At 50.1% G+C, this 26,462-nt stretch overlaps 9 protein-coding genes across 9 annotated transcripts; 5 read left to right on the top strand and 4 right to left on the bottom strand.

Moving 5' to 3' along the window:
- Positions 1-114: 114 nt before the first annotated feature.
- Positions 115-765, top strand: BU24DRAFT_483527 (uncharacterized protein; the record flags this gene model as incomplete). The annotated part of the gene is made up of 1 exon (XM_033533285.1): positions 115-765. The coding sequence occupies exon 1, from the start codon at positions 226-228 to the stop codon at positions 763-765; it is 540 nt and encodes a 179-aa protein (XP_033382064.1). The 5' UTR covers positions 115-225.
- A 2,371-nt stretch (positions 766-3,136) lies between these two features.
- Positions 3,137-3,819, top strand: BU24DRAFT_411438 (MSF1-domain-containing protein; the record flags this gene model as incomplete). The annotated part of the gene is made up of 2 exons (XM_033526049.1): positions 3,137-3,289; positions 3,376-3,819. The coding sequence occupies 2 exons, from the start codon at positions 3,137-3,139 to the stop codon at positions 3,817-3,819; spliced, it is 597 nt and encodes a 198-aa protein (XP_033382065.1).
- Positions 3,820-4,782: 963 nt separating this feature from the next.
- BU24DRAFT_350186 (malonyl-CoA-acyl carrier protein-like protein transacylase) lies at positions 4,783-6,013 on the top strand (the record flags this gene model as incomplete). The annotated part of the gene is made up of 2 exons (XM_033523632.1): positions 4,783-4,867; positions 4,944-6,013. The coding sequence occupies 2 exons, from the start codon at positions 4,783-4,785 to the stop codon at positions 6,011-6,013; spliced, it is 1,155 nt and encodes a 384-aa protein (XP_033382066.1).
- Positions 6,014-6,118: 105 nt separating this feature from the next.
- On the bottom strand, positions 6,119-7,836 carry BU24DRAFT_424729 (short-chain dehydrogenase/reductase-like protein SDR). The gene is made up of 7 exons (XM_033528575.1): positions 7,596-7,836; positions 7,220-7,448; positions 7,056-7,118; positions 6,877-6,984; positions 6,769-6,795; positions 6,597-6,710; positions 6,119-6,491 (listed from the first exon to the last, which is right to left on the bottom strand). The coding sequence occupies exons 1-7, from the start codon at positions 7,643-7,645 to the stop codon at positions 6,321-6,323; spliced, it is 762 nt and encodes a 253-aa protein (XP_033382067.1). The 5' UTR covers positions 7,646-7,836; the 3' UTR covers positions 6,119-6,320.
- A 201-nt stretch (positions 7,837-8,037) lies between these two features.
- Positions 8,038-11,761, bottom strand: BU24DRAFT_424730 (mediator of RNA polymeras-like protein II transcription subunit 5). Its single transcript, XM_033528576.1, has 7 exons — positions 11,009-11,761; positions 10,657-10,907; positions 10,545-10,607; positions 9,989-10,495; positions 9,767-9,938; positions 9,355-9,717; positions 8,038-9,300 (listed from the first exon to the last, which is right to left on the bottom strand). The coding sequence occupies exons 1-7, from the start codon at positions 11,628-11,630 to the stop codon at positions 8,129-8,131; spliced, it is 3,150 nt and encodes a 1,049-aa protein (XP_033382068.1). The 5' UTR covers positions 11,631-11,761; the 3' UTR covers positions 8,038-8,128.
- Positions 11,762-12,663: 902 nt separating this feature from the next.
- On the bottom strand, positions 12,664-13,776 carry BU24DRAFT_245088 (uncharacterized protein). Its single transcript, XM_033522315.1, has 2 exons — positions 13,533-13,776; positions 12,664-13,455 (listed from the first exon to the last, which is right to left on the bottom strand). The coding sequence occupies exon 2, from the start codon at positions 13,431-13,433 to the stop codon at positions 12,678-12,680; it is 756 nt and encodes a 251-aa protein (XP_033382069.1). The 5' UTR covers positions 13,434-13,455; positions 13,533-13,776; the 3' UTR covers positions 12,664-12,677.
- A 1,722-nt stretch (positions 13,777-15,498) lies between these two features.
- BU24DRAFT_424734 (Aldo/keto reductase) lies at positions 15,499-17,871 on the top strand. Its single transcript, XM_033528577.1, has 7 exons — positions 15,499-15,768; positions 15,819-15,850; positions 16,007-16,104; positions 16,159-16,463; positions 16,709-16,832; positions 17,024-17,263; positions 17,368-17,871. Exons 1-7 carry the CDS (start codon positions 15,730-15,732, stop codon positions 17,391-17,393), a joined length of 864 nt encoding a protein of 287 aa, XP_033382070.1. The 5' UTR covers positions 15,499-15,729; the 3' UTR covers positions 17,394-17,871.
- A 787-nt stretch (positions 17,872-18,658) lies between these two features.
- Positions 18,659-20,946, top strand: BU24DRAFT_424736 (NADP-specific glutamate dehydrogenase). Its single transcript, XM_033528578.1, has 4 exons — positions 18,659-19,163; positions 19,321-19,349; positions 19,409-19,655; positions 19,717-20,946. The coding sequence occupies exons 1-4, from the start codon at positions 19,130-19,132 to the stop codon at positions 20,754-20,756; spliced, it is 1,350 nt and encodes a 449-aa protein (XP_033382071.1). The 5' UTR covers positions 18,659-19,129; the 3' UTR covers positions 20,757-20,946.
- A 4,356-nt stretch (positions 20,947-25,302) lies between these two features.
- Positions 25,303-26,238, bottom strand: BU24DRAFT_327054 (uncharacterized protein; the record flags this gene model as incomplete). The annotated part of the gene is given in 3 exon segments (XM_033522995.1): positions 25,303-25,581; positions 25,596-25,752; positions 25,805-26,238. Coding segments are annotated over 3 exon segments (870 nt in total), but the record flags the coding sequence as incomplete, so codon positions are not given.
- Between the last annotated feature and the right edge of the window lie 224 nt (positions 26,239-26,462).

Consider the following 26,462-nt stretch of genomic DNA (forward strand, 5'->3'; position numbering starts at 1 on the left):
TAGGGTCCTCAGGGACAGTGACTTGACACTGGAAGCACTTGACACCCGTGATGTCTCCTCTGCAACCACCGGAGTTCTGGCATGTGAGAGTCCATCCCTCTTCCAGGCCCAGAACAGCAATCCTGTAGTCACAGCATCAGTCCATTGTATCTCCCGAAGGAAAAAAGTAGCAATTAAAAGGTAACGACGAGGGAGAAAGAAGGGGGGGATGAGAAGACAGCAACAATGGAGCACTTACTCTGGTATGTCCTTGGGCGTGTACCTGAGAGTCGCTCGCACATGATCGTCCTGGCTCGACTTGACCATACGCCACATGAGCACCGCGCCGTCCGAACAGCTCCAGTTCGATTCGTCACCGCTTTTGGACGGCTCAGCGCCGTTTGTGTCGCACAAGGTTTCCCCAGTCGAGCTGGACGTGACGTTGAAGGCGAAAGATTCCACTTCATAGCTCAGAGCCAGAGGTTTGTCATTTCCGTAGACGATGGCACCGTTCATGAAGCCTCCAAATTTCACACAAGGTTTCTCGGCGGCGGCAACATAGGGGATGGCGGCGAGAGCGGCGAGAAGGAAAGTGGCTGGGAAAGAAGGCATCTTGTTGTCTATGTGTATGTTTCAATGAATGATTTGAAAATGGACCAAGCGAATGCAATGGAGAAAGAATGGAAAAAAAGAAATGAGAAAAGGAATGTGATGAGTTGGAAAGATTGTGGACAGTACTGGGAAAGATACACTTTGTCGTTGAGGACTTTTACTCCATTTAACTAATTAATCTCAAAGATGAAGAATGTTTACATCAAGCATGCATAATTGGCCATGCAACCCCAGTAAACTCTGGGTTTCAGGTGTCCGAACGCTTTCCTGTTGCTTTGTGTAGAAAACTTGACATTAGCTCCTATGTCGAAATGTCCGCATTACAAAGTCCGTGGACTTGATGCGCCTGCCTTGATGCGCACGATTGTTCTTGACAAGCGGACTGATCTATTTCGAGATCATTACATGTTCGGGATAATCCAGGGAGACCATCGTTCCAATTGCAATCTGGAGATATGTAGACACAGGTCTCAACATGGGGTAGCCAATGACTTGGTCTACCATCGAAGTCACCTTGCCTTTGTTATGCTTCCACTGCTTGTTTGTTACCCTTACACATTGTGACTGTACTTAAGCGAAACCCGGAGAACTGTGACACGTCCGCTCGCTGTTTTATGTTCGACCTGATAGTTGCTTTTAATTTGTACAAACCATACCGATGGTGGTAGAATCAAACGTTTTGTAAAATTTCGAGCCTCGAAGAATTAAAAAGCTGAGGGTCAATGAGCTGAGGTGAGGTAGTGTAGTGTACACTATCGTGAGCGCATGGTCATCAACATACGCTATACCACTTTAGGACTAGATCCATGAGCATGTAGTCCCAATCTTTCCGCCGTCATTATTGCAACGAACGATTAAATCTATTCTAATACATGTTGAACTTTGGTGATGGTCCACATGCTAAGGAAAGACCCTGTGACTCTTTAGTACATGGGAAAGATTTCTCCAGCGATTGGATCGTCAGCTTGGTGAGGTCGAAGTGTTCGTGAGTGTGCGAGACTGATTGAGAGACATTGGAAGCCCACGGATAGTTCTACTTGTTAGGTTACGAGCATCAACATCATCCATCGTACGAGGTGGAAGTGAATTGCTTGCCGTACTCGTATTCGGAGAGAGATGGAAACATGAAGAAACTCGATGGAGATGATCATCAACATGGACATCGATGAGGCGAAACCCTTGTAGGGCAGATCTGCTCGGACGACCCAGTCATGTTCGCACGATCTCAAGCCGAGTCTATCAGATTCCCCCCCACAGAAGTCGATGGTCGATGATGGGGAAGGTCGAAAGAGCTGAGTGGCTCGGTGACAAGTCGAGTGACATGTACACTGTACCTACAAACTTGTAGTCTTGTACGAGTGGTCAATTGGGAGTAGGCGGAATCGGGAATAACGTCATACGGGCAAAGTCGGATTGCGTGCTAACGTAAGTGGCTCACCATTGGCTGGGATAACAGGACGAAGGAGAAACACAATTAGGGCAGCTAGGCATGTTCGGGACTAGCAGAATCAGATCGGCGCACCGGAGACGCTTGTGGGTGTAGAGACAAATGCAAAGGTATGATTGGTTGATGGAATGGAAGGGAAAGGAATGGGGAAGGGAAAGGAAGGAAGAAAGAAGAATAAAAGAAGGGTTTTCCTCGGGCTCTATAAACATAGACTGAGTAATTGGCCTTGCAAAAGTACACAGTACAAGTGGATTGTATGAGTACGGAGTACCTCGTACGACACAAACAAAAAGACATCCTCCTCTTATCGGTGTTCCCCAGTCTAGCAACTATTCTCGGGCTTCCGTCTTCGTCATCTTGGACACTTTCCTTCATAAGTACATTGCTCGTGTGAGGTACACACACAAACACGCGACACAATCAACTACTCAAAATCTTCTTCATAAAGGAATAATCTTCGACTCTCGACCTCTTATCGAATCATTGCGATATCTGTACGGAGGATACTACAGTTCACAACTACAATCGCGAGTCACAGCCACTGTCACTGTCACAAGCCAAAAAAGAAACACTTTCCCACCCCCCCCATCACCGCCAATTGCCGCGAGTCCGTCGCCGGTACCGGTAATTGGTCCTTGCGCCATTTCCCACCAGTTGTTAGTTGTTAGTCTTGTACCGTGTACTTGTCCTTGTACATCCCCATAGCCGAGACTCTAGCCAGACTCTCCCCTACTAAATACTAGGGAAGTCTCTTAGCCAGGGCTCGCCATCCTAGTCGCTGCTAGTTTTCTCGCCCAACGGAACCCTGGCCTTTTTCCTTTTTTCCCTCTTCTCTTATTACTCACCCTTCCACCACAACACGCACAACTCCTTCACACACGCACACGCACTCTCTCTTATCGTCAACCTCACCGCCAGCATTTCACCGCCTTTCCATCTCAACCAACTCAGCGGTTTACCCCACACCTTCCACTGTCAAATCCTCGCATTGACTCTCCTGCCTGCGCGCAGACGCTATTTACAAAGGCCTTGCGCCCGTTGGTCCCTGATTTTCTCTCTCCCACTGCCGGTCAACGCGACCATCTCAACGCCGCCACAATGAAGATTTTCCAACAACAAACCGACTTCGACTACTCTTGGGAGGAGGTCTCTACTGCAAACTGGAGGAAGTACGGCCCATGGAACGAGAAGACTCCCCATGTCATCGCCGTCGACACCCTCAGCAGGACCGTTGATCCCGCAACTGGCATCGTAAGTCCATTCCTTCCCTCTTCTACATCTCCCGTTCCCCACCATCATCATCCATCAATTGTACACTCGACTTACGCGTCTCGCAGCTTCGCACAGAACGTCTCATCACCTGCCAACAGTCTGCACCCAAGTGGGTCACCAGCATCCTCGGCGGCTCGGAAACCTCGCTCGTCTACGAGACTTCATATGTCGACCCAACGGAAAAGAAGGTCACCATGTGCTCGATGAACATGACCTACTCGGACCTCATCTCTGTCCGTGAGACCTGCACCTACTCTCCCTCGTCCGCCTCTCCTCACGCCAAGACCACCTTCCAGCAGCGTGCCGAGATCACCGCCTTCTGCGGCGGCTGGCAAAAGATCAAGAACTCTATCGAGCAGTTCACTGTCGATAGGTTCCAACAGAATGCCGCCAAGGGAAAGGAGGGCTTCGAAATGGTCCTCGAGAGGGCCCGACAGGTCTTTTCTGAGCAGCGGGATCTGATCCGACTCCAGCAGGACTCCAAGATCCTTCAACAGGCCCGGATATGACCAATGGAATTTGCGCAGCGTTCATCAGTCTCATTCCAGCCTTTACACAACAACACCACGCATCATCCATGATGCCCTAGACAGCGCATAGACTCAAGACCGAATCACTCGCCAACCTGCTGTACATATACCAGGAACCCTTTTTCCGGATTTCCAATGTTTCTTCCAGCGATCATCTACCATTACGCCCACATGTTGGGCGACGGCGTTCATATCTATTTTTTTCCAAAAAAAAAGTTACAGCGGTGGCATAAAAGTCGATTTGGCGTTTTTATTTCACCTTTTTCATCCTTGGCGTAATCTAATACCCTCATCAGCCCAGAGGGCTTGTACGCGATGGAGATTAGAGATGATGCCTTCTCAGCATCTCATTAGACCTACGATAGATACGGCTTTCCTCTCAGTCTGATGATCTCATAGATCATTTGTGTCTAATTTATGCTCTTACGAACTATGAAGAATATTTCTTGCTCTGTATAATCTGCTTCTTGTCTCGTGAGGTTTTCAGTGATGCAACTGTTAGTCAAACACGACCATGCAATATGTCGATACATTCCACCCCCACACACTTCCATCTGGGGTATTATCTGGAGCAGCATCTTTGGAAAGCATCACGGCTAGGCGGATAACCCAACCCCAATACCTCGGGACAGGGACCAGTAGGCCATTCATCCAGTCCAAATCGTGGCCCGTGCACACATAGCTAAGCTTCATGGCATTACCCCGAACATCTCATGTCCCCGCATTCACGCTCGTCACCTCCGCAAGCCCGCAATCCGCCATGAACGCACAAATCACATAGCCCCGAAATCGAATTACGAGACATACGGCGCATATATACTGCACAGAATGTCGAATTTACTGTCCTCGCCCGCGAAACGGACCCTCGAGCGCGCTGCATGTGATTCTTGCAGGCGGTGCGGGAGGCCACAGCGAGATGTCATCGACAAGGTCAGAACGCCCATGTTGGATCATGGTAGGAGACGGTGGATGAGCAGCACGAACACGCCACCACTGAAGCGGCCAAAGACTGCCATATTCTTCCCAGGTATGTATGCTTTGCATTCCCATTGCCCTCGATGCTCTCCATCCTCAGCTGAGCTGACCACGTCATACATCACCAGGCCAAGGCGTACAGAGAGTGGGCATGGCGACTCCATGGCTGGAAGCCTTCCCTCGAACCGTGAAGCCTATCCTCGAAGAGATCGACCACACTCTCCAAGTGCCCCTCTCCCGCATCATCGAGTCCGGAACGAACGCGCAACTGACGCAGACCGAGAACGCACAGCCCGCCATAATGGCCACGTCGATCCTGATCCTGCGCGTCATGGAGGAGGAGTTCGGCTTCAAGACTTCGGACAGGGTGGACATAACGCTGGGCCACTCGTTGGGCGAGTTCGCCGCGCTCGTGGCGGGAGGATACCTCAGATTCGCCGATTCACTGAAGATGGTGCGCAGGCGGGCCGAGGTCATGTCGCGCTGCTCTCGCGAGGCGGTATCCCTCGAGGGCGGCGAGTTCGGCATGATTGCCCTTGTCTGCGAGTCCGAGGGCCACATGAAGTCGCTTGTCGCGGACATCCGCAAGTTCCTCGACCTCTCGTCTGACGGCAGCAAGTCCGATTCTTCCAACGACATCCCCGCCGTTCAGCAGGTCCTCATCGCGAACATCAACAGCAAGAACCAGATCGTGCTGAGCGGGAGCATAGAGAGGATCAGCACCCTGTTGACGAATCTGAGACAGTTCGGCGGTCACGATCCCAGGCATGTGAGGCTGAAGAGCGATAGCCCGTTCCATTCGCCACTCATGAGGCCCGCGCAGGATATGATGAAGAGGTACCTGTATACTGAGTGGCCCGATGGTGACGATATTATCACCTGGCCGGGGTTGATGCCATGCGTGTCGAACGTCACGGGGAGGCCGTTCAAGAGTAGGGATCAATTGAAGGATTTGCTTGCCAGGGCTTGTGTGGAGACGGTGCAATGGTGGAGGTCAGTCAAGTACCTACACGAGGAAGAAAAGGTCAAGAGGTACGTGGGGATCGGGCCTGGCAAAGTTGGCAGGAACCTTGTTGGAAAGGAGGTGGGCATGAAGGGTGCCGTCAAAGGTGGCGGCGTCTGGGGCATCACGAACCCCAACGAGATGGAGGAGGTCATAAAGGCACTCGACGAGACTGAAAACTGTCCCGACGAGTAGTGATCGATCTGCCTCACGCATGAACCCAACGACGACATGGTATTTTCCGAGTCACGGTTGAATTGGTAGCGCGAATTTTGGAAAAGGCTGTTCTGGCGTCTTTGGAGATATACCCTAGCCACTGTCCTCAATTTTGTACATCTACAAAGGGGAATACACTGATCAATTGGTCATCTAATGGGTTTGTATATTCCACTGTTTGTGAATTGCAAATGCATCACTTCATCGAACTTGACCCTTCATACGTCTTGCGCACCATCGTGTAGCTTCCTTCGGGAGAAGGCTGTCCAGGCCGTAGTCTCAGTATCTAATTGCCCTGAATGTTCAAGCCAGCGTCCACCTGGATCTTCGTCCCCGTCATGCTCGTGTTCTTAGCCAGCATGATAAATGCATCTGCACAGTCCTGAAGGAACGTCTCGTGCTTCAATGCTGCCTTATCCTTTACGGCATCGATGATCTCTTGAGAATATCGCAGGCCCTATATTGAGGGAGGAGAGACGGATGTGAGCGATAGTTCATCAGATGTTCATGACAAGGAGGTCTCATGGAAATGCGGTGCGATCAGGCACAGAAGATGACTTACCCATTCAGTGAGGAGAAGGCCGGGCAGAACGGTGTTGACTCTGATTTTGGGTCCCTGAGTCGTTGCGAGACATTTGACGAGTTGGATCTGTGCTGCTTTTGTCACAGCGTACGCCTGTCGAATGATTAACAGAGCTGCCCTCATGGTTCTAGTGTGAGGCTATATCACTTACCATTGATGAACCTCCTTGAGAAGTGCCCTAAACATCACCATCCCTTCAGTGTTAGCAAGATCAAGTCCTGCAGAATCCACGATGGAGAGCAAAAAGAACTGCACATACCGCGATTGAACCAGTGGTCATGAGGACTCCACCCTCGGGGTTCTCGTTGAACGTCGGTTTTGCGGCTTTGAGGAGGGCGTGTGGGGCCTTGACATTAGCAGCCCAGCACTACACAGTTGGCCTCAGTATTCGAATAACGGTTGAATCCTTCCTAGGAGGGGTGTTTGGGGCAAAATTACCTTATCCCATTCTTCCTCAGTCAAAGCATCAAGATCCCCGAACTGGCTAAACTTCGTCCATCCCTAATGCGCCGTACCGATCTTGTCAGGAACCTTCTCTTTTCATGATAGATAGAGAAACATGCCATACTGATTCGTATGACAGGTCTGGATTAGGAACTCACAGCATTGGCAATAATGATATCGATGCCACCGAGCTTCTCCTTCGTTTCCTCGACGCTCCTCTTGCAATCCGCCGTGGAGGCAACGTCTCCCTTCACAATGATAGCCTTTACGCCATACGCCTCGCATGCTTTAGCGACCTCCTCGGCCTTCTCGCTTCGGTTGAAGTAGTTTATTGCTACGTTGCTGCCTTCTTTTGCGAAGGTGTGGGCTATGACTTCGCCGAGGCCACTGTGGGGAAAGCAGTTAGTAAGAACTGATCTGGTAGAAAGTATGGGTGGATGCAGTGATGTGGGGGAATGGTTGATTATCGTAGAGTGAGAGATGCAAGGTTGGGGTAAAGATGTATGCTTATTAGTAGATTAGGTAGGTACATACGCCGATCCACCCGTGATGAGGACATTCTTGCCCTTAAGATCGTAGGGCATGATTGTTGTCAAGTGAGTGAGGTGAGAGCTTTGTGAGATGAACTCAAACTAGCAGAGCTTAAGATTCAATTGTGTTGGGAATCTTGGAGGGAGGTGTAGGGCAATAACGGGTAGGTGAGAAGTAATTGTTGCGAGGATTGATGATGAGTTGGATAGTGGTCCCCGTACCTCGTATATAAAGTGATGTTTCGCAGGTGGGGCTTGCTGTGCAGTTGCCAGTCACTGCACACTCACACTCACTAACCCCACCATGCCCATTTTGGTAATACATATTAACTGCCTCGGTAAGCGGTTGTCAGAACTGCGGCCTACCCATGATTAATTGCAATGGATGTTTTAACGACAGATGACAGGTGAATCTCAAGGTAAATGGCAATTGCATCGGTAGTCGCTTGAAATACGATGTACTTGACGAATATTGGGTACTATATATACGAAAAGATAAAGAACACGCTGCTGCTCCAGCTCGTTCAACGATACTCCTTACATGTTATCGAAATCCAATCCCCAATCATTGTCATCGTCCCCAAGATCCATTCCCATCCCGCCCATGCCTCCCATTCCTCCCATATCGCTAAGATCCAAATCAGGCAGATCTCCCATATCTGCCGTCAAGTCGCCGGCACCACCTTGTGCACCGACGCCGACACCCATCGCACTCAGATCGAGCCCACCAGCGGCGCCGGACAGGTCGAGGTGTTGATCCAAACTCCTCTGCAAGGCTTCCTGATCCTGTGCTTGCAAGTCGCCGTTCGCTGCAGCCATCGTCGCTGCAGCGGCATCGTTCAATGCCTTGTCGAGTTCAGGCGCAAGCTCAGGCATATCTTGACCTTGGACATCTACCATACTGACATCTGTGAGATCGATCCGCGACGTTTGTAAATTGCTCTGAGCGACAAGGAGTTGTGCTTCAACACGACGGTGCAGCCGTACGATGGTCTCTGCAGCAAGTAGATCGGTTGAGATGAGGCTGGAGGCGTTATCGAATTCTGCCTTCAGCATCTCGCGAAGATTCATGCGTGTGCGTGGAGCTGACAATGCATTCAACTGCTCAAGAGACAACGCACTGTTCTCAACCGTAGGAGCACAGATGATCGAGACGCCAATGTCCAAGGCAGCGGCGCCATTGCCGGCTTCCGACTGCGCCTTGATCTCATCTACGATAGCGCGAAGGGTTTTAGATGCGCCTATGATGCTTATAGACGCATAGACCAGCCGGTGAGTGTAGCCTGGTGGATTGAACTGCAGTGCCGCCGCTGCGGCCCATTGGGAAAGTTGCTGTACGGTATGCCTCAGAGACGTATACAGAGTACCATGTGACGCATTGGTCCACTGCTCCAGCTCTGCCACGGACGAATACAATGTTCGGTCGTAGTTGAGATTGCTTTTGATCTCCTGTAAGAGCGGCTCGATGTCTGTGCGGCTCGGGTGGCGCCGCCTCAAAGTACGGAAACATTTCTCCAGCCGACTCGACACAATTGAGAGGATGGTGGAGTGCATGGCTTGTGCATCTCCGGATGTGGGAGCTGACCGGATCAGTTTGTGGAATATCTGCACCAGAACGTCTAGATCTTGATGGGTCTGCTTGAGTGCGTGGGATGTCATCCACGTCAACCCACCGACCAAAGCCGGCAAAAGAAAAGTTTCGTGGAGATCTGTTGAACACTGTGAGAGGCTGGAAATAAAAACTCTCCAAAGATACCACTTACACTCTAGCCCCCCCTTGACAGAATCCAAAGATAAAACATCAGCAGAGCAGGCTAACACTGTCTGGCTGAACAATGTAGGCACGATCAAATAAAAGTCTTGTGGACGACATGAAGCAAAGACCTCGTTGCTTAGGCCTTCTTTATCAGAGTCGTACAGCTCTTTAAGCCAACTGCCCAAATACTTTCCCTGTTGTTCTGTCAATTGGTCGGGAGTTACGCTATGATGCCCGCGCTCAAGGAGTTGTGCGACGAAAGAATCATGGCCGATGCCAAGGTCGTGGTACGTCAAATCATATCGATGGATGAACGCCAGGATAAGGATGAGAATCGCGCCGAACTCGTCGTACACTGGCTGATACTCTCCTAAAGAAACCGATCAGCTAGATCTTGTGATACGCATAATCTTACAAACCTTGATCTCCGTCGTAGCGCCACTCATCCAAGAATTGGCACAATGGCCGGAGAATGCTTTCTGGCGAGTTGAATTGTAGTATGATGTCTAGTGCTTGTGGCTTTCTTGATAATGTGTTGCAGGCGGATTTCAGATACATAGTCATTTGTGTTTCACATAGGTGTGTTATAAACTAGCTTGTCATCAGCACTTCGATTATATCAGAAGGGGAAAACGCATTACTTCAGTTACAGCACCAGCGATAGCGCCCGCATTCCCATCTAGGTTTTCCATCTCGTCAATGAGCGAATTTATCTTGTCGAGATTATCCTTGCACTGCCTCAGGAGCTCTTTTTTGGTATATTTCGTTTCAGGTGGGCCTTGCAATGGGGTCTCTCCCAGCAAACGCTCTATTGTGTTCGTCGGTATCAATCCGTGCAACGCACATGCGTTGAGAAAATCTTGGCGAACGTCTGCGAGAGAATTATTGCTTCCCATCATATCATCAAATCCCTGTGAGAAGGCAGGGAAGGCGGTCGGATCTACGTGACTGAGCGCTTGTGTAATACACATTTCCGCTGCAATGGGATAGACTGTTGTATTGATCTGTACCAACAGCAGCGGAACCTTGTTGAAAAGGAATGACTTGAGACAAAACATCGTCTGGCTTGACTCGTTACGATACATTGCATTGGCGAGAACATCGAAAGATGCCGTTACTAAATCTGTAGCCATTGACTGGTAGTCAACCTACTGTTGTTAGAATTGGTCGATGTACACCTGTTGACATCTTACTAACCTTGTATCGGGCATGTAAATAGTTGATAATACCAGCGCTGTCTGTAAGAGGGCGAGCAACGAGCTATAGAGATTAGCATGCTTCCTCGTTGAGAAAATTTTTGCTCTCATACCAGAGAATTTAGATACACATAGAGACCGGCCCGCGTATTCATCATTGGTAGATCAATGACAGCCCCGAGCTGTAAAGCAGCTACTTCGAGTTCATGATTTTCACTAACATCACCGTCGGCATTGGCGGTCGGTTTGTCGTGGAAATCATGCTCTTTCTGAGAGATCTCTATTCTGTTTGCAATCTGCAGCGAAGTCTGTGATAGAAATGAGACGAATGTAGTCAAGGCTTGTGCAAACTGCTTTCGTATATCTGCTTGTTCCGTAAGCCAGCTGCATTGCCACAAGGCGTTCAAGATGGCATTGGGGGGAGACGCTACTGTTCTTTCGTAACCTCCCTCTTGTAGGACATACCTTTAGCAGGCTCACTAGCTAATAAGTTGAGGATCTTCACATTCTCTATCAAGGCCATAACGAGCATGCCGAGTGCCTCCCGGACATTGAGGGACTGCTGCTGAGGGTGCTGCTGAATACCGGCCATGGCTTGAATCATTGAATCGCTCGTATGCGAGGTCACCATGGCTGACATCCATTTCGACACAACGATCAGGGTCCTCGCGGCCTCCGCATTGGAAACAGGTCGCTCTCCAGTTGAGAAAGCCTTGTGTAGGCGGTGAAAGACAATCTCGTCCAATTCCGGGGGGTTCAACCATCGCGACGAATCCTCCTTGGTGGGTACAGCATCGTCGCCTGCCCGTGGAGGGTGATCCCGTGAAAATTGGAATGCGGATGCAAGAATATCAGCCGCATCTAATCTCTTTGAAGCCAATAGGCGCTCGGCATAGACTATGACACGGGGATCAAGACTATTCGAGGCGGCAGAGCGGGGTTTGAATAATAGAGTAGCAAGCTTGCGGGCCGGCAGAGGAGACTTTCGATATAGTTGGGAGGCTGTTGCATCGAACAAGACAGGAGAAAGGCGAGCTTCAAGGCATCGATCCAGGAAAAGTGTCCACTCTTTGATCAAAGGATCCATGATCCATGAGAAAGGGAGCGGCTGACGACGCCGGGGTAGTCGGTCGAAGGTATAGCGTTTATTGAGGCGCGATGATTTGAGTAGAGAAGAATGATGAACTATCCATAGTGGTGAGTGATGAGAGGTACAAGAGGTTGGGGTGGCTATTGCGCCGCCGATCCATTTCCAGGGTTCAACACTTGGCACGGACACAATGGATTATGACTGGCGCCACAGCCTCATCATCTGTGTCCTTGACTCTTTGCCCAGGTAGAGATAATAATACCTAATTGCCTAGGTACTCCATCTGGAGCAGTTAGTGACAAGTACTCCGTACTAGCATGCTATCAATGATACTCGGTCTAAGCGACCTGATTTCGAAGACGGAAGAAACGAAATAAGCAATTATCACGACCCATCCCAACTACCTAGTTGCTCATCATGATCCCTCCCGTCCGCTCCAGACAAGGGGCTGGCCACGTGATGCTGTGCACACCACTACCTACACTACACTACCACCACCCTGCAGCGCCTACTTGTGGCCTAACATAACAGACTATTGTGTTATAGTGTGGGCCATGCGCATGTATTCGTAATTACCTTCCACTCTGAGCATAAGGTACATGTCGTTGTTGTTGTTTTTTGTCGCTAAGTCGATGATGATGATGGGTGGAGTTTCAATCATGAACGCCCCTGGCGGCTGTCCCGTTCCTCTCCCATCGTGCATTGACGAAGGAACATCAAAATAGCATAGCACAAGATCTTGACAGATCCGATCTCGTTGTTGTTACAAGCGTATCCTTGCCGTATTGATACATGATTGCAGCTCCCAATTCGCGGGTATGCACATCCCATTCCATCCCGTATCTCTTCAAACCCTTGAAAAACAGGTTCCCACGAGTGCCACCACAAGACTACGTGTGTCCTTCCTGAAAACCCATGCATTCCCCACTGCGCGACTACCTGCAAGCCCTAGGGAATCTGACATTCGACGGTCCCACGCCGTACTCCAAGCCCAAAAAGAAATGAAAAAGGAATAATGGTGATAATAAGAAAAATAAGAAATGGTCATGACGTGCGACGAGTTGCCTCCTGTCCTTGATCGTCTGCGTCTGGCGCGCGCGGGCCGACCATCCAATCCTCCATGGCAAGCCATTGACTCCACGTCTTCTCTGCTCCCTCTATCTCTGCCAGCTGGACATCTTGAAGTGGCTTGAGGAAAGGCACCGATTCGTGCGGAGACATGTCGTATTGATACTTGACCTTGGCCCAGCCAACGCTCTTTGCCGCGAATAGGTAGTTTCGACGCTCACACTCGTGCACTGGTCCAACGCCTTTCCGCCAATCGTCCCCAAAGAAACCATGCATGACTCCCTCTCGGTCCATGCCAGTGATGACAAGTCTCCTAATGAACGGAACTAAGGAAACCCACGCAGGCGCAGGTTGTCCCCTCGAATTCGTCACGGGTCCTGATCTTGGCCAAGGCAAGTTGTATGCTGCTGGTCCTGACGAATGTGGAAGGGGTCCTGTGGAATTCATGACGGGGGCGGGAGTCCATTGGAAAGGTAAGCAAATGTTGACAAGAGCAGCGACTGCCTGCACGCCGTTGTCGTGTTGTGCGTGGTCGAGGAAGTAGCGTTGGCAGCTTTGGTAGGCTGGATGCCATTCGAAAATGTCGAATTGGGGTGTAGCAGAGGCACTCTGGCCTTGCGCGGAGCCCCCAGATGAGGAACTGGCCTCTTCGAATGGACCGCCGCCTCCTCTTGTGTTGAATGTGGGATAGCCGGTTTGGGGGAAATTTGTCCTGAAGAAATCCTGAGACATGTTGGGTGTGGTTTGGATTTGACTACTGCAGGAACACAACAGTAGGTTAGTTGAGGAGTAGATATAACGCAAGTTTATAGGTGTCGTCGAATGACTTGCCTGTGGTATCTGGCTGGCTGGCTGGCTTGCTATTTGACAGGTTCGTTGGCGCGGCTCTGTGAGTGGAGCCGCAGGGTCTAGATTGATGTGAGATCTCGAGAACGACTAGCAGTGTGCATCGAACAAGGCCGTCTAAAATATTGGCGGGACTGGTTGGTGGAAGATAGAAGGGCGCGAATCGACAATGTTTGAAGGGATTGGGGAGATGGAATAATTTTATATACGGGCAGTATAAGGAGGAGGGTTCTAGGAAGGATTGCCCGAGAGAGTTAAGCAGTAGTCAAATGAAGTCGGCCGCTCCCGTCTATCGATTGATTATTGAAGGTGTGAGGTCGACTTCGGTATTACAACAATATCCTGGAAGCAGATCAAATCCAGCCACTTTTCGGGGGAGCCCTCCGTGCCCCTGTCCTGCTCGCTTTGTGGCTTTCACGAACCCACCAGAGAGGATCAGGCTTTGCCCGCGTGAAGATTGCGAATAGGTACGATATGCTCCGTAGTATTACTGCAATCATCGACATGTACAACTATAGGAGAGGATAGCCGAGCCCGAGGTTTCCTCGCGAAAGGGGCAGTGGTTCACCATACCATATACGCAGACGCATACGCAGACGCACACCAATACGCATGAGGATAGACGGATGGCGTGTACACAGCACTTAATGTACATCACTGTGCTGTATCGTGTGTACGATATTATTGTCTGCCCACCAGCGGTGGCGGATCCCAGACCGTCACTTTCAGGCTCTCAGGCATTCAGGCTCTCAGGGCCTATGAACAGCCTGCAATAGTACCAGTACAATTAACTACCCAGGTACCCAACCCCCTAGTGCCCGGTAGTACTGCGTACAGTACTCGTAGTTAGCTAGTGTGTTGTGGGTGTGTGTGTGTGTGAGTGGGTATTGTAGGCGTTGTTGCACCTCGATCTGCAGGGAATCCCCGCTGTCGTGATGGAGTTTCAGCTGTTGCTCCCCCTCCCTGTCGGCGAGATTTGAGAATTTTCACGGAGTCTATGACGAGATGTCAAACTGCAGTCAAGAAACTAGTCTGGCCGAGCATGAGTGATTGATCAATTGATTGAAGGTTTTCTTCTGTCTTCCCCAGTCGGCGGGTGCGTGGGCTGGTTCGCTTGATCCCGGCGCAGTTCGGCGTGGCCGCTTGGGACGGGCCTGGATCTCTCACCAGTTCTCTTTTTCCCTCTCAATTACCAACATTTTGCAAAATTCCCATCCTCCCAAGCGCAGGGCTTAGTCCATCGCGTGCCTGTTCAAAATAGCTCTAATCCACTTGGTCTGCACGCGAGACCCTCCGTGATGCATCTATCTCCGGGATGCTCTTGTTCCGTCGGCGTGCCCATGAGAGCCGTTGTTCTCGATTTCTATTGCCGTATACCATCGATGTTGGCCATGTCGTGCCTCGTTGCTATCGTCGATGGCGACAGATTCGAGTTCCTTTGCAGGGTGGCGTCAGTACTGACCAAGCAATTGCTCTTAAAACCTAATATTCACCTTCAATGCATACGTCCACATACATCCACATGCCGAGGGACAAATCATAGACCACCCTTCGACTATTCTCCGAGTATCTGACAGTAGAGGAGGACCCTGATCGTGCAGAATCGCCGACCAGCCATGCCAACGTATGCCAGATCTGGAAAGGCAATAATCTCTATTAGGCACATACCATCCACGATGGCGCAGCCACACATGGCCCTGAAACCCCATGCAATCGTCCAAGCTGAATTGTCTAAAGTAGTGAGCGACTGGGAAGTTGAGGAATTGTGTATCGTGCTGGTTGTAGCACAGCCATGTACGGAGTAGTGCATGCTAGATAGTCACGGTGGCTGCAGGTGTCTCCTCTGCTTACGACCGTCCCCCTGGGTCCCGTTTCGTACTCTACAGTGTAGGGATGGTTTGCAAGTGTTCAAACAATAATGCTTGTTGATTCTCTTCCCCGGGATGCGGAACCGAGATCTCCATAATTATAGATGCCAACATTGACGTAACCACTCATTGCTTGTTACTGGGCCTCCCACATCCACCCTCCAAGTCCGAGCTTTACCGTCCTGTTCACTTCTCTACCATCCCATCATAACTCGATCTACGCCATCTACATCTCCCACCATCTATACTTGCATTGCACCAACCTACCTGCAGCATCGAAGATCTTGACCATTTTCGGACGACAGCCCACCAGTATGGCCCAAAACGCCTTTTCGCTAGCTTCTCGCACCAAGGTTTGTGCAGACAAGTCGCACAGCATGACGCCCATACTGACAACATCCAGCTTTCCAATGGCCTGTCAATGCCTACCATCCAGTCAGTATCCAGATCTGCGCGATCTCGCTAGATGACTTGATGCATTCCTGCGAGACATTCTCTGGCCGGTTTCTCTCTTTCACCCCATGCATCAAGGAACCATCTGGTCGCCGATCAAAAGGAAGTGCCATGCTGATTTCGTCCTGCTACCTCTAGGTTGGGTGTGTACCTCACCTCGGGTCGTGAGACCTCCCGAGCGGTGCGTTTAGCTCTCGAGTCTGGGTATCGTGCAGTAGACAGTGCCCAGATGTATGGCATGTGACTCGTCCCTGTTTCCTGTTTCGTCCTGCTAACTTTCCTATCTTCAGACAACGAAGCAGAATCGGGCAAAGCTATATTGGATTTCCTATCCAGTGGTGCCAATGTGGATGGTCTCAAGCGAGAGGACATCCACTTCACATCGAAGCTTGCGTCCAATTCGGCGTACAGCACAGCCCGCGATGCCATCAAGAGATCCGTCAAAGAATGCGGACTGGGCTACATCGACCTCTTCCTTCTGCACTCACCGTATGGGGGCAGGGAGGCCCGCCTGGAGAGTTGGCGTGCTGTAGAGGACGCCATTGCCGACGGGGAAGTTAGGATCGGAGGCGTATCAAACTATGGCGTCAAGCATGTAAGTGGCTCTCGGAATCGCGATCAAATGTGAGCAAGCAAGCAGTCAGGCGCCTATGCCTACGCTGAGACATAGCTTGGCATGCATCGTCTATACTATTGTCGGAACGTCTTGCGTGAGACTGGTATCTACTCGAGCATGCTCCGCGGAGCGTGTTGCTTCAGAAAGTATTGCTCAATGGATGATGTGTTCGACATCGCCACGAATGTCAATCATGAATGCCAAAGCTGACATTCCGTCATTAGTTGCAAGAATTGCTAGACTCAAAGCCAAAGATACTTCCAGCGGTCAACCAGGTGGAAGTTCACCCGTTCAATACTCGGACCGACATTGTTGAATTTTGTCACAAGAATGACATTGTTGTAGAAGGTGAGCAAAGCAACATCAATATTATACCATACGGGTACAGTATCATCAATCAGACTTCCCGGAATGATGCTTTTCCCGTTTACCTACAAATTTCCCGTTTTTGCCATGGCCATGTGCGCCAACCTTGGTCGTACCCATTGCTATTGTGCTCCAATGTCATTCATGATGTTTAGTAACTAACCAATTCCAAGCATATGCCCCTCTGGTACGAGCCCTGCGGATGAAGCACCCTACGATAGTATCTCTATCGAAGAAGTATCAATGCACGCCAGCGCAGCTCCTGGTACGATGGAGCCTTCAAAAGGGTTACGTGCCACTGCCAAAGAGCGTCAAGAAGGAGAGGATCATCGAGAACTCCCAGGTCGGCGGGTTCTCCATCGAACAGGTAGACATAGAGAAGATGGATGGACTGGACGAATATCTCGTGACAGGTGAGCACATCACATTACCTTTCATTTCGACTTGCTCCTCCCTCCCTTAACCTCCCCTCATTACCAACACTGAGGGACATGTGCTGATATTTGTGGCATGTCAGACTGGGACCCCACCAACTGTTCGTGATTGGGATTGGGTAGTAGACATTGTTTTTGCGTGGGCAGGCAGTGGGAAACAGGGTGGGTAAATAGGCAGTGGGCAGTGGGCAGTGGGCAGTGGGTTGTGTGGGTTATGTGTGTGTGAGAGTGTTATGGATGTGCAGAGGATGTGCAGAGGATGTGCAGAGGATGTTACGAGGCAAGATGGAGACAATGGACCATGGCCACAATAGGCATTTGGAGAGGAATGCAACGCACCACCAATATATGATCCATCCAATGGATACCTATTTGACCTATCCCCACTTCCGTAGAGGTAGAGAGGACAGCGCGTACGTATTGTGTTATGTCGTAGATGAAGTAACTCCAGTCCTCCGGTCCTCCGGTCCTCCCCGTGGTGGTGGCGGGGCGCGTGGGGGATGCGGGCACATACGTACTCAGAGTATGTACACAGAAGTTGGGTGTGAAGTTGGTTTTCCGGGCGGAGTTGGGAGCGGAGCACGGCTGAACACGGTAGAATGAGTGGAATGGTTATGGGAAATGATATTTTCATTACTACCTGGAACCTACCCCCCGATGCCACCCTACAAATTAACCAGGTGGTTTTCCGGCGGGCGGAAAGGATAGAGAGAGTGGAGCGGAGCACCGGAGGTATTTGGCACTAAGTGCCCGAAGTTTAAACGATCTGATAAGATGCTTATGATAACAAAATCTTGTATGTATGTTAGGTACCTAGGTACATTCATACACAGTACTCGTAAGCATCTACGTAGTGTTCAAAGCTTGTCAAGAAAATGAATGGGGTAAGAATGGGTAAGCATGGGGATCAGTATGGGATTGACATGGAGTTGGCGTGGAGTTGATTGACATGGTCGTGACGTGATCTCTTTTTTGGTGGTGGTCGTCGTGGTTGTCATGGTGGTTGTGTTGTGTGTTCTCATTATTCTGTTATGCTTGTCTACCACCAAGATACTGAGGTACTTGTACACTGATTGTGGGAGGAGGGGCAGGCAGCAGCAAAGGTAGGCGCCTCGGCCCAGAAGAGAGAGAAAAAGTAAAGAAACCTCCCACAGAATCCCCTCCCACAGCATCCCACCTGTCCCCCACTCACCAGAGACTCACCAGAGACTCACCAGAGTAATTAGCAGATTCTCGGAATTGTGACTAGGGTAGCAGTCGTAGGACCTCCCTGGATCAGGGAGACGAAACGAGAGGTAACCACCGACAAGGTATGCAATTAGTATGGAGTATACAGGTCAAAGTACTCGTACCTACGGGTGATGGTCGTGGTGGTCGTGGTGGTCGTGGTGGGAAGTAGACTGTACTAGTAGTGCGTGCCGACACCGGAAGTTGACATCGGCCTCTGACCCTCGACAATTACATGACAACTACAGCCCTCAACGCTAACCTTGACGGCCGCAGGCTTCTCTCCCATTGGCCAGATTCCTTATCTTCAACTTCGTACACCATTCTTTGATCCTAACATTCACTTCTGGCCACTCAAGTCCCTCGCCGTCTTGGACACTTTTCGCCGCCCATCATTTCTTTTCGAGAGCTTGAGCTCCAGCTACCGGCCGACAAAGGCCATCTTTGAACATCTATATATTTCCTTTCCTCTTGCTCCTCCTTCTTCCATTCTCCATCACCTCTACTCTACCTCAATTCATTTTCAACCAACCCTTGAGCTCAATTGATCAAGGCGTCTATACCTTCCTTCATACATTCACTTCCAAAAACAGACACCCAAAACCAACAACAGTCGCAATGGCCGAGCCTGAGTTTGAGCAAGCCCACAAGGGTAAGTACACTTATTTCATTTCAACTTTCTAGCAATTGTCACGAGAGTGGTCGCACGAACCCTACCGTACATGTGCAAGGGCTCTCACAGGCGCGCCTCTCTCACACTTTGATTGGCCTTCACTCAATTCAAGCATCAAACTAACTCACCTCTGCAGAGCTCGTCTCCACCCTTGAGAACTCCACTGTATGCAGCCTTATCCGATTCAGCATTTGTCAACGAGGGCAATTCCTAACGTCCAGCAGCTTTTCGAGAAGATCCCCGAGTACAGGAAGGCCCTCGAGGTCGTCTCCATTCCCGAGCGTGTCATCCAGTTCCGCGTCGTCTGGGAGAACGACAAGGGCGAGTGCCAGGTCAACAAGGGATACCGCGTCCAGTTCAACTCCGCCCTAGGCCCATACAAGGGTGGTCTCCGATTGCACCCTTCGGTCAACCTCTCCATCCTCAAGTTCTTGGGTTTCGAGCAAATCTTCAAGAATGCGCTCACCGGCCGTGAGTATCTTCCCCGCAAACAATTGGAATAAAGGATTGTCAGGCTAACGGACGGATGCAGTTAACATGGGTGGTGGCAAGGGTGGATCCGACTTCGACCCCAAGGGCAAGTCTGACAACGAGATCCGCCGTTTCTGCGTCTCTTTCATGAGGGAGCTCAGCAAGCACATTGGTGCCGATACTGATGTCCCCGCTGGTGACATTGGTGTTGGTGGCCGCGAGGTCGGCTACCTTTTCGGTGCTTACCGTGCCTTCCGCAACAGGTGGGAGGGTGTTCTCACTGGAAAGGGTGCTTCCTGGGGAGGCTCCTTGATCCGCCCCGAGGCCACTGGTTACGGTCTCGTCTACTACGTCGACCACATGATCAACTACGCTACCGGTGGTAAGGAGTCCTTCGCTGGCAAGAGGGTCGCCATCTCTGGTTCCGGCAACGTTGCCCAATTCGCTGCCCTTAAGCTGATCGAGCTTGGCGCTACCGTCGTCTCCCTTTCCGACTCCAAGGGTGCCTTGATTGCTACCGATGACAAGGGATTCACCCCCGAGATCGTCAACGAGATCGCCGCCCTCAAGCTCCAGCACAAGGCCCTTACTGCCCTCGAGAACCACAACTTCCGCTATGTCGAGGGTGCCCGCCCCTGGAAGGAGGTTGGCAAGGTCGACGTCGCTCTCCCTTCAGCGACCCAGAACGAGGTCTCCGGCGAGGAGGCTCAGGCCCTGATCGACGCTGGCTGCAGGTTCATCGCCGAGGGTTCCAACATGGGTTCCACCCAGGATGCCATCGACATCTTCGAGGCTCACCGTGTCTCCCAGAAGGGCAATGCCATCTGGTACGGACCCGGAAAGGCCGCCAACGCCGGTGGTGTCGCTGTCTCTGGTCTTGAGATGGCTCAGAACTCCCAGCGCTTGAGCTGGACCTCCGAGGAGGTTGACGCCAAGCTCAAGGGCATCATGAAGAACATCTTCGAGAACTCCCTCGAGACCGCCAAGACCTACGTCTCCCCCAAGGAGGGCGAGTTCCCATCTCTCGTTGCTGGTGCCAACATCGCCGGCTTCGTCAAGGTCGCCGCTGCCATGAAGGACCAGGGTGACTGGTGGCCTTGAATCATTTAGCTGGTGCTAAATGAACAGGCTGTCTCTCTTCTTTCCGATACCTCAATTTTTTACGATACCTTTTTTTCTCCTCCATGCGTCGTCGGCGAACGGGATATGGGGGTGTCATGGGAAACTAGCGAGTTTCCTTCTTCAACGATTTGTGCATCTTGAGTCCATTAGACGAGGATGGTGCAAAATGCAGGACTTCAGGACTGTGTATATAGACGATACCTCACATTGATGATGAATAAATGCAATAACGATTACCAAAAAATCAAACCTGCCTCGTTGAACCATAGATGCGTGCTATACATTTGTTCAAACACATACTCGTCGACTGCCAAACCACACGGCGATTCTCTGTACACACGTAACTGCCAGTCCACCCCCACCGTGGTTTTCTCAGTGCAGAGAGTCTCGGAACTGTCCGTTAGAATCGGACGTCTCCGCGCACGAGCCGAACGTCACCACAAGCAGACAAGTAAACTATACGCTGTGCACAATGCGACATATAAAACCGTCGACTTGTAACCATGATACCACCACCTCTATTCAGAATACCGAACGAACAGAGGCGAAAATTCTCGGTGCGCGCGAAAACGCGGCACTGCCGCCCAAACACAACATAGGATGACGGTGCATGTGGTGTGGCATGTGAAAGTAGAAAACAAAAAAAAATGTTGGAGGGGGAGGGGTGCAGAGGAATTGATTGGCTGTGGCTACATTACCGCATTGGGACGGGAGCAACAGCTGGAGTCCACTGTCCTGGGTCGTGTGCGTGCGTTGCTCGTGTGCGCACTCCCCGACCCGAGTACGAACCACTTAAATGAAGGAGAGGGCTAGTAGGCCGGCCGTGGGGAGGCCGAATCTGAACCCACGGTTGGTGGTCAACTTACATTTGCACATTTGTACCCAAGCGATGACAGAACGTTGGACAACGTATCGAGTAAGCGAATCGAGTAATAGGTAGCCCCCGCCGCCGCTGCCAATCCTCCCTCTCCATTACGACTTCCGCTATCATTGGCCAGGTCACGATCCAGTCCACGTCCTCCATGCCATTGTAATTGCCGTATTTCTAACAGGTACCTACAAAAGACGTGCATACATACCGGCGGAACAGCGGAGCGGGCATTATGTGCATGTCTCGCCTAATTGATGCGCACGCGAGCGGATTGCTGCCTGTACTGTACATACTGCGGGACTGCGGCACGAAAACGCGGACGCGACAGGGAGATGGAATATCACAATTGCTTGCATCCTCGGTCATGATGAGGTTGTGGCAGTGTGTATGTCGACACCATCTCATAGGGCATTTTCGGGGTAGATGTGCAAGATCTAGCATATTTAGAATCTCCCCTTACCAGTAGGTTGTTACAAAAAAGATGGATCGAGGAACATTTTTCGACCATGGTGATGGCCGTATATTTGGCGAGGAGAACGGTATTTGAATACTCCGTACAATAATACAACTAGATTCATTCGTTTGAGGTCACCCCGGGCTCAATTGTAAGATGTGGAGACCAGATTTACTTGAGGTTGTTTGATGGTTACTCGTAACTCGGTATTATGATGGTCATTTGCGCCAAGCATACCCGGAAATATACATTATTGGTGCGGAGCTGTAGTACGCTAAGCCCCTTGCAGTCATTCCGATTTCGCTTTCGTCGGAGAAATGGTAGTTAGGGAGAATTGTGTCGGGAAATTGTGGCTTGGTGCTCTTTGCCTAGACCCATGAGGAAATACTTCAAGCTGGGGTTGGGGGCAAGTGAGACGATAAGGATTGACACTGCCTTTTGCCTACTACACAGTAACAGACTAATAGTTACTCCGTAGTCCGTACACTGTAGCATTGTAGGTACTCAATAATGGGTGAAAACGGAAGGTTAGGAGGTTGGGCGGGAGGTGTCGGGTATACTATGGGATAGTTGTTACGTACTGGATTGCCTGAAGAGGAAATTCAAGTGGATGTGGAGGGGTAACTTGTACGGTAGGAGCGGGCAGTAGCAAGACGTGAGATTAAATTCTAAGGTAACGGCAACTGTTAGGGCAAAGATAAGAGATGCATATGGGTGTGCGGGCCGTTGCGGTTTCTTTCCATTGACAGGTTGATATGTGTGAACGTTATTATATTCATCTCTCAGAGGTGTTCATATACAAGGTACCTAACCTAGGTACCTACCTAGGTACGTTAGGTCTGTATGCATCTGCGAGTTTCTTGGCTCAATCATTGTTCGTGTTTACACAACAGTCGTCCAGTCTCGGAGCAGAGCATCTACTTCTTCGTCGACCTCTGTGTCCGAAGTTTGCAATTCCGATCTCTCCTTGCTAGTGTAAGGCGGTTCGTCCTCATCGTCTTCGCTATCCAATGATTCCACCATCGTCCTCAAAGCTGGGACTTCAACTGCCACCTTCTCTTCATCCACCTTATTCTCATGTTCGATTCCCAGCCGTGCGAGCATGCTATCGTTAGGATCAACACGAAGACGGGTCTCTCTTCTTGCAGACTTCGAATTCTCTACAATAACGCGCCATTGTCGGTCTTCTTTCGCGCTGTCTTCCGCCTTGATTTCATCTTCTTGGTTTTCCAGGGACAGACTCTTTACAGTTCTGGATAAGTTTATTTCGTTACGCCGTGCCAGTATTCTTCTTTCATATGCCGATGCCTGTCGTGTTTGTTCCACATCAGACTCTATCGTTGGCCTTCGTTTCACAAGCCGGGGCGTATGATCCTTCTCCGAGTTCGCGGTCTCGGTCTCGGTCTCGGTCTCGGTTTCAATGGTTTCCCACGCATCTTCATCCGACCCAGCTGGGTCAGTTTGATTCCTTTTTTTTGACCTCCTTTGGATATAAGTGTCAGAAGAGTCTGTGTGATCGGTCTCAGTATCGTCCGATGGATTTACTGCCGATTGGGGTTGCTCCGCATAACGTGCCGAAGGGTATGTAGCGAAGCGACTTGGTATTGGGCTGCGTTGACGTTCGGTGTAACTTGGTCTATCCGAAGTGTTTAAGACTGTTGATCGAGGGGGAATTTCATAGCCCGTGGTGTTCGAAAGGTCTGGAGGAATTGTGCCCTTCTGCTGACCGTGAGAGTGCTTGTCAGTGTCGTCACTGAGTTGTTCCTTCTGCCTTTCCAGCCTTCTAGCACGGAAAGATGATGAATAACGACCCCTCTCAGATGCTTTGGACTGCAGCTCATTTGCAGAAGGTAAAGAAGATTTATGAGGCACTTCCTTTTTCTTTTCGTTATCCATGCGTTCTGTTCTGTAGATGGAATCTGGCGACGGCTTAGGGGCACTGAAAGGTTGAAAGCTTGTAGCTCTAGATTGTAGTGTAACAGGGAGACTGTAGTCACTGTGGGTGGATTGTCTGGCGGGATATCTGGCTGAGTAATAGTGTGACGGCGATGCACGATTATAAACATTTACATGTTCCATCGAAATTGTGGGAGGCGTATGCATGGACATCGAGGGACGCATGTGTACAGACATTGCGGGAGGTGGTAGTGGCGGCGGTGCTTGCGTATAAGGTGCTGGCGTAGAATTGGTCGACTCATCGTCACTAAGTGCTTCTACTACTTCGAGACGCATGCCAGGATGTCGACCTTTCAGAACGTGCAATTTTGATCTCGGCCTTCTGTTGGGTACTCCTTCTGAAGCGGTTGAACTATCAGTACGGATCGGGGCGGACCATAGACTCATGACTATCATACGCCCAGGCTGGACTTCTCTATCGTATGTCGCAAAAGTAATGACTCGTTGGCCTGACCCAAGCAAATCAAATCTACCCAGGTTGACTTCCAGTTTTAGTTTGTCGTTAGTTGCGAATATCTTGTCAATCAATGCCTTGAGTTTCTGCTCTCTGCTTAGCATACTAGTCTCCAACCATAATTTGGTTGAAATTTGGAAGAATGGGAATAATCTGAACACAAAGTCTACGGCAAACAACTTCTGATGGGGCGGGAATATCTTACGTCGAATTCATTGACGAGTTCAAATGGGAATCTGAATTTCCTTCCTAATGCATCTAAGAAGATGATCTCGTCCGAGTTCTTATTTGCTTTTTGGTCTTCGATACTTGGAACACCTTCGAGTGATGGTGTTTGGCTCGATTGAGGTATTGTCCTCATTGCCTCCTCAGATATGGATGGACCTGTCCTGGAATCCATCACGTCAGCATCGTTTGGTATTTTCCCACTTCCCTTTGTAGTCGTAGGTTTCCCATCCTGAGGAAATGAAATGTCACTGCCACGCTGGAAATCGTCGTTTCTGGCTGCTTCCACCGCAGTTGGTTCTTTTTGCTGGCTGTATTTGGTTTCTTCAGAAAGTCTTTCCCGTTCCTGCCGCTTGCCTTCTTCTATAGCCCCCTGGATTGCAACTTTGAATTCTGCTTCGGACATTCGTGATTGGAATGACAATACACTCCCGTCCTCACTATTACGAGGGGTGGTGCCTCGTATCGTTGACCCTGTAAGTGATTGCTTAAGTGATGTGGCGCTTTCATTCTTTGGGTCCTTTGACAAAGTCTCGATCTGGTCAACTGCAATGTCGCCGGCTGATTTTGGATTGCCTAAGAAAATACCATCGAGATGGTCTTTGGTCCGTAGATACGATCCGATGATGGCTTGATGATGTTCTGAATGATCCACACCAGCTTCTGCTTTTGCGAGTACCTGCTGTAGTCTCTCGATATCTCCGAGGAGAGTTTGGACATGTTGGACGCATTGTGCAAGATTGTCAGTCGTTATTGTTGTACTGATTTGAGATATGGAAATAGTCCCATCCTTTGGGCTATCTAAGGAAGGTTTGTGACTTGGTTGCTCTTCCCATTCGTCGTCCTCGCTGTCACTACAGAATCAATTAGAAGAAGCCGAATTTTGGATCTCATAACTGATACATACCTGTTATAGTTTTTCAACGACTCTTCGTATCGCTTAGTAGATTTTTTCTTCTCGAGTAATAAAGTCTTGATCTGCTCGCGAAGTTTTTGTTCTACCCGGCGATCGTCGCTGCAGTATCGGTTAGTATTTAAAGCCCACCTGTTTGTTAAGGGGAACACACTGTGTGAGCTTTGAATGAGCAAGATTCAGCACCCCCAATAACAGCTGCAGTGTATTTTTCAGCATGTCAAGATGTGTCCTCAAAAGATTGATCTTAGGTTCCCGAAACGGCAGCGTGAATTTTCCTAGCTTGTTTTTATTCGTCTTGTTCACCTCCGCGCTCATTTTCACGAAAACATTTTCGCAAGCCTTGATCGTCGTATTGGCCGTCTTGACTGCATCTTGCGACAGCAAAGACACATTGCGTTTCTCATTGAAGATCGTACCCAGCTCCTTGATCAGGGACGACGTGAGGTTTACTTCAAGTGCTATATCGCCAACACGTTTGTCAGCAGACGCAACCGTTTCGGCATACTGGTACAATGTTTCTGAAAGCTTCAGGCCTGTTGCTCCGATCTGGATGATCGAAGCTGCGAGGCCGATTACCTCCGCCATTGAAGCTCGCCAGCCTCAAAACTCAGAACAAAGTTGTAATCTTCTGTGGTGTTAGATATGAGGATGTCTACGTGTGGTTTCTGTTTATAGGATGCGGCGTGACTTTGCGTGGGGTCCGAGAATCGTGGCTGATGTCTAGGTGCCCCTCAGTCACCCTAGCAATCCAAAGGCTCATTCGACAAACAGTCATCAAGGCGACCCTACAGTTCTTATAAAGTCTCATC

The sequence above is a fragment of the Aaosphaeria arxii genome, assembly GCF_010015735.1.
Source record: "Aaosphaeria arxii CBS 175.79 unplaced genomic scaffold BU24scaffold_6, whole genome shotgun sequence".
Classification (NCBI taxonomy): Eukaryota; Fungi; Ascomycota; class Dothideomycetes; order Pleosporales; genus Aaosphaeria; species Aaosphaeria arxii.

Excerpts from the sequence above, each read along its gene's own strand:
- BU24DRAFT_424729 (XM_033528575.1), bottom strand. The coding sequence starts at position 7,645 with ATGCCCTACGATCTTAAGGGCAAGAATGTCCTCATCACGGGTGGATCG. Across the intron at positions 7,119-7,219 it reads ATATCATTATTGCCAATGCT|GGATGGACGAAGTTTAGCCA; the intron begins GTGAGTTCCTAA and ends ACGGCGCATTAG. Across the intron at positions 6,985-7,055 it reads CTGAGGAAGAATGGGATAAG|TGCTGGGCTGCTAATGTCAA; the intron begins GTAATTTTGCCC and ends CCAACTGTGTAG.
- BU24DRAFT_424730 (XM_033528576.1), bottom strand. The coding sequence starts at position 11,630 with ATGGATCCTTTGATCAAAGAGTGGACACTTTTCCTGGATCGATGCCTT. Across the intron at positions 10,908-11,008 it reads AGCTAGTGAGCCTGCTAAAG|ATATACGAAAGCAGTTTGCA; the intron begins GTATGTCCTACA and ends CGGAACAAGCAG. Across the intron at positions 9,301-9,354 it reads TGTCAAGGGGGGGCTAGAGT|ATCTCCACGAAACTTTTCTT; the intron begins GTAAGTGGTATC and ends AGTGTTCAACAG.
- BU24DRAFT_245088 (XM_033522315.1), bottom strand. The coding sequence starts at position 13,433 with ATGTCTCAGGATTTCTTCAGGACAAATTTCCCCCAAACCGGCTATCCC.
- BU24DRAFT_424734 (XM_033528577.1), top strand. The coding sequence starts at position 15,730 with ATGGCCCAAAACGCCTTTTCGCTAGCTTCTCGCACCAAG. Across the intron at positions 16,464-16,708 it reads CAAACTATGGCGTCAAGCAT|TTGCAAGAATTGCTAGACTC; the intron begins GTAAGTGGCTCT and ends TTCCGTCATTAG. Across the intron at positions 17,264-17,367 it reads GGACGAATATCTCGTGACAG|ACTGGGACCCCACCAACTGT; the intron begins GTGAGCACATCA and ends GTGGCATGTCAG.
- BU24DRAFT_424736 (XM_033528578.1), top strand. The coding sequence starts at position 19,130 with ATGGCCGAGCCTGAGTTTGAGCAAGCCCACAAGG. Across the intron at positions 19,164-19,320 it reads GTTTGAGCAAGCCCACAAGG|AGCTCGTCTCCACCCTTGAG; the intron begins GTAAGTACACTT and ends TCACCTCTGCAG. Across the intron at positions 19,350-19,408 it reads CCACCCTTGAGAACTCCACT|CTTTTCGAGAAGATCCCCGA; the intron begins GTATGCAGCCTT and ends AACGTCCAGCAG.